Source organism: Vespa crabro, chromosome 10 (assembly GCF_910589235.1).
Source record: "Vespa crabro chromosome 10, iyVesCrab1.2, whole genome shotgun sequence".
NCBI lineage: Eukaryota > Metazoa > Arthropoda > Insecta > Hymenoptera > Vespidae > Vespa > Vespa crabro.
The window spans coordinates 6,850,069-6,855,068 of record NC_060964.1 but is presented as its reverse complement, the minus strand read 5'-3'; the positions used below and the strand labels follow the sequence as shown (position 1 = coordinate 6,855,068).

At 31.5% G+C, this 5,000-nt stretch overlaps 1 protein-coding gene across 6 annotated transcripts in view; it reads right to left on the bottom strand.

Moving 5' to 3' along the window:
• LOC124427617 overlaps positions 1-5,000 on the bottom strand; it is a 74,506-nt gene that overhangs the window by 24,577 nt on the left and 44,929 nt on the right. For all 6 annotated transcript variants that reach the window (XM_046970755.1, XM_046970757.1, XM_046970760.1 and 3 more), the window contains 5 exons: positions 1,802-1,880; positions 1,362-1,443; positions 1,213-1,265; positions 678-937; positions 1-530 (listed from right to left, as the gene is read on the bottom strand). The exon at positions 1-530 is cut by the window's left edge and continues 1,012 nt beyond it. In XM_046970755.1, the coding sequence (XP_046826711.1) occupies positions 1-530; positions 678-937; positions 1,213-1,265; positions 1,362-1,443; positions 1,802-1,880 (1,004 nt within the window). The remainder of the gene's footprint in view (positions 531-677; positions 938-1,212; positions 1,266-1,361; positions 1,444-1,801; positions 1,881-5,000) is intronic.

The following is a 5,000-nucleotide window of genomic DNA, read 5'->3' as shown; positions in this document are numbered from 1 at the left end:
GATCTCTTTGCTACGTTCGAGACTACGAAACACCGATGCCTTTTCCTTCTCATTCTTTTCCGGCGTATATTTTGCAAGATTCTCGAAGAGCAAAGGATACTTGGTCAGTCTCAACATACCGGTAAGTATGTGGTCCTTCAATTGTAATCTCCTACAAAGAGGATTGGCTTCGATTTCGTTCAGGAACGAATTTAATTTGAGATCTTTCCTACGACGATCTCTCAATGCGTCCAAAGCAACTTGCTGTTTCGCACAATAAGTCGAGGCGGCACGTTCAAACGTTTCACCGGCTTCACCATCGAACATCTCCAACAAAAGTTCACCGATATCGCCCACGCAAGGATTTTCCTTCTTCTTCCTTTTCATTGCCTGGTTGAAACGCGAATGTATCGCTACCATTTCGTCCAGATTCGAGAAGAGCAATTGGATCTGATCCAATGGCAGTACTTGCGATTCTAGTAATGGTTTGTGGAAGACATGGGACAGTACCTTCAAAGCACGTACGTGAGATCGTTCCGTATGAAACAGTTCTGTCGTTAACAAAAGAAATCATATCGTAGATGAACAATTACGTTCTACGTTTGTTTTCGTTTTTTTTCTCTTTCTTTTCTTTTTTTTTTTTCGGATATATAAAATTGAAAACTAATTCTCGAGCATGGGATCATCAATCTACGTACCATTGATAACTTCTTGCCTCTTTTTCTCGGAATTACTAAGACGCGCTAGTACTTCTTCGGTGACACCTTGACTCCAATCGGATGGATCTGGCTCGACATCGACGTCACTGTCCCACGAGGTCGATGCATTGGCCGACGAGGTCGCTGGATGCACTTGTTCCAAGCTCGTACTTGGACTGTCCAAACTTCTCGTCGATAAACTGCTATTAGACGAGCTACCGGCCGAATTTCCAGGAAATGTTCCGGAAGGATCGGAGTCACTAAAACGTGTCCCGTTTTTCTCAATTATAATACCAGACGATTGATGTGTGGAACAATTTTTTTTTCTTATTCTTTTTTTTTTTTTTTTTTTTTTTTTCAATTAAAGCTGTACGTTTCTTGAACTCCATTATCAACTATTCTTTTTAATTGGATACTTGATCAAATAAATTAGACGTTCTTTTATTAAGAAACAAACGTTATGTAACTATAAAAAAAAAAAAAAAAAAAAAAAAAAAAAAAAAAAAATAAATAAATAAATAAATAAACAACGTACTTTGTTTTGGAGAGATTCGGATCACTGGTTTTTCGTTTTTCTCGCAACTGTCGCTGCAATAATATAAGGAATTAAGTAATTACTGAGAGTATATCTTACAAAACTAAATGTCGATCGATAACGAATTTGACTTTAATCCGTCTCCTCACCTTATGATGTATCCGTTCCTTGTAACTCTCAGACCTGTTTATGTTTGATGTCTTTGGCTTACTGGAAATATTTTGCTGCACCCTATATATAATCGTAAGTCATCGAGTAGAGATTAATTTTATATGAGACTATTTATCTTTCTTCCTTTCTTTTTTTTCTCTTTTTTTTTTTGTTTTTAATGACGAATTAAATAAAAAAAAATTGTTATATTCGTAGTCGATCGTAACAAAAAGAAAAAGAAAAAAAAAAGAAAAAAAAGAAAAGTTTTATCACGATTTAGAGGGATCGTTGCTGATTACAAAAAAATAAAAATAAATAAATAAATAAATAAATAAATAAATAAAAGAAATAAAAAAAAATCTTAAAGGAAAAAGGAAAAAGTTATAATACATTGTCAGCTTTAGTTTCATTCATTAATATGATAAATATGATAACGTACATTTCGGACATTTCTTCTCTAGAGGAAGGATCGTCCATGCTATCGGCGTTTCCGGTTGTACCGCCTCCACGATGTTCTCCTAAAAGCAGGAAATAAGAGAATCCATTATTTAACATGCATCCAACAAGACCTGCAATAAATTATTCTATGCACACACGTTTACAATAATATATATTTATGTGAATGTCGATTACTTTATCCAATATCCGTTTAGACGTTTATCTATTTAACATTTATTTTTCCTATTATTTTTCTTATTAAATAAAATATTTCATGGAAAAATCGAGATAACAGACATGAAAAAAAAAAGATGATATACATACCTTCTTTTCATATCATTTCATACGATCAATTTTTATATCACCAAAAAAAAAAAAAAAAAAAAAAAAAGAAAAAAACAAAAACAAAAAAAGAAAGAAAATTGATTGACTGATAATTCACGTAGCCACTTTCTCTTCCCCCCTTTAAAAAAAAAAAAAAAAAAAGAAAGAAAGAAAAAAAAAAGGAAAAAAAATGAAAATAAAAGAAAAAACAAAAATATTTAACAAATCACGCGAAAAATATGATCGAAATATTATCGATTGTTCAGAGAGACCTTCTTTTGATTTTTATTATTCATAGATCTCTCTCTTTTTTTCTTTTTTTTCATACTGCACATTGCGAACGATTATAATATAAGTAAATTTCTTTTTTTTTTTTTTTCTTTTTTTTTCCGTAAATAAATCAGTGAAATTTAATGAAATATAAGGAATCATAATAAAATGGTACGAAATTGTTCTTTTGATTTAAGATATTTTTTTTCTTTTTTGAGTTTTGATGTAAATGATAAAATTAATTAGTGGAATGTCGAGAGAATGATTTATTTAAACTAGCTCACCCTTCAGATAATTTTAATTAAAATTTATCATTTGTGTTATTAATTTAAATCATATAAATATATATATATATATCTCCACGAGATTATTTTTCTCGAATAATAAAGGAAATTTGACAAATCTGCCGTCGATGCGATTAATACAATTTTCAAAAAATTATTATTTTCTATTTCCGACGTATAAACGGATCCAGCTGTTGCTGTAATTAAAAAACCAAAAAAAAAAAAGGGAAGAAAAAAAACAATTTTCCTTTTATAAAACTGTCATATCATTCAATCGATATAAAATTTTTCGAACGTGCCACTTGTTAACAATGTAACAAATAAAATCATTTCAAATCCGTCGTTCATATAATTTTTCACGAATGAACAGAAATTTGACGGATCGATTGTCGATGTAAAATAAGTATAAAAGAAAAGAAAAGAAAAGAAAAGAAAAGAAAAGAAAAGAAAAGAAAAAAAATTAATAAATTAGTTTAAATACGTCGTGAAAAAATATCCTGACGTATCATAAATTTGTTACATATCGATTACTATGTGGGGAAGGGGGATCTTCAATAAGGGATAGAATACAGAAGGAACGTGTCAAAGTATAGGTGCTCGTAGCCTTAAAGAAGATTAACTTCAAGCAAAACGAGTCCCTCGAGTATGTCGTTGAACGAGATAGAAGAAGAAGAAGAAGAAGAGAGAGAGAGAGAGAGAGAAATAGTGATAAGAAAAAAAAAAATAAGAGGGAAAGATCGGAGCTTGCGAATACAGACAGAAACGAAAAGAAGAGGGAGAAGAGGAAGAGGAAATGGAAGATGTTAGAAGGGGAAGAAAATTTGAAGATGGGGGCCCCTCCCTCCCTCCCCCCCTCTCTCTCTTGTTCTCTTTCTGTCTCCCCTTGTAAAAGAAAAAAAAAAAAAAAAAAAAAAACAGTTTCCTGCTGGTCCGAACACGTGCCTACATCTTTCTAAATCCTAAAATAGATCGAGAAAAGCTATCGAGCTTTTCCTTGAACAACATTCACCCTTAACGCGAAATATTCTACCCTTAGATTTGAATTTCTCTCTTTCTCTCTCTCTCTCTCTCTCTCTCACTCTTTCTTTTCCTCTTTCATCTTCTCATATTCTCATCTTCAATTCATCTTTTTCAAAGTTCCTTATTCTCTTTTCTTCCTCTCTTTCTTGTCTTTTTTTTCTTTTTTTTTTTTTCTTTTTTTTTTTCTTTTACAAACGAGAGTTCGAAAGCTTATTTTTCGACAATAATTTCCTTTCTTATCTCGATTTCTTTTCTTTTCTCTTTTTCTTTTGTTCATTTCTTTTTCATTCCACTTATTTTCTACGATTCGATTTACGACGTTACCGAGAAGTTAGCTGATAAAAAAGAAAAAAGAAGAAGAAGAAGAAGAAAAAAATAAAAGGAAAAAAAAGGGGGAGAAAAAAATGTCTTGACCTCGACTGATATAATATTCTTTTTTTTTTTTTCTTTTTTTTTTCCTTCTTTTTGCAAATGCCGATAACGACCCGAAGAATTTATTACCTCGATATCTGCGTGTGTCACTGCGACACGATCGTTAGAGGAAAATATTTTAACGAAATGGAACGATTACGAAGTTAGCATGAATCTCTTTTATCCAAAAAAATTTTTATACAGGCAATGTCAAAGTCATAAAATTTATCCTTCCTTTTTTTTTGTGTATATATATATATATATATATATATATATATATATATATATATTTTCTTTCTTAATTTCTTTGTATTATCAAAATAAAACAATTAGTTAATTCTCTTCTTCTCTCTCTCTCTCTCTCTCTCTCTCTCTCTCATACCCTTTCTCTCGTAATAAATTAGAAACACATTAGCGTACGCGTGTAAAAGTGCACGTACATGTTAATAATATTTTCACGAGATTACATCCAACGCTTGAGGCGATTCCTTGATAGAAACGAAACGACAAGCAAATAGAATTTCTCACCCTATCCCCTCACCTCATCCCATCCCATCCCATCCCCTAATCTCCCACCAAATGAAAATTCTTCAATCAAATTACAACGCTAGTAATTCAAGCTCGTGTTACATTTACGTAGCAGTCGGTTTCGTTGTTCGCCGTCTAAATTCGATCGAGGAATTTTCCTTTGCGTATTCTCGAAAAAAAAAAAAAACAAAAACAAAAAAAAACAAAAAAAAAAAAAAAAGAAAAATTCAAAGATAGTATATATGCTTTTATCGAAAATGTATCGTCGTCACTGTAAGCTCGTATGTATGTATGTATGTGAATACGTGTGTTTGTGTGTGTGTATCTTCTTACTACGTCGAAAAGTTGATACTTTTACGTTGC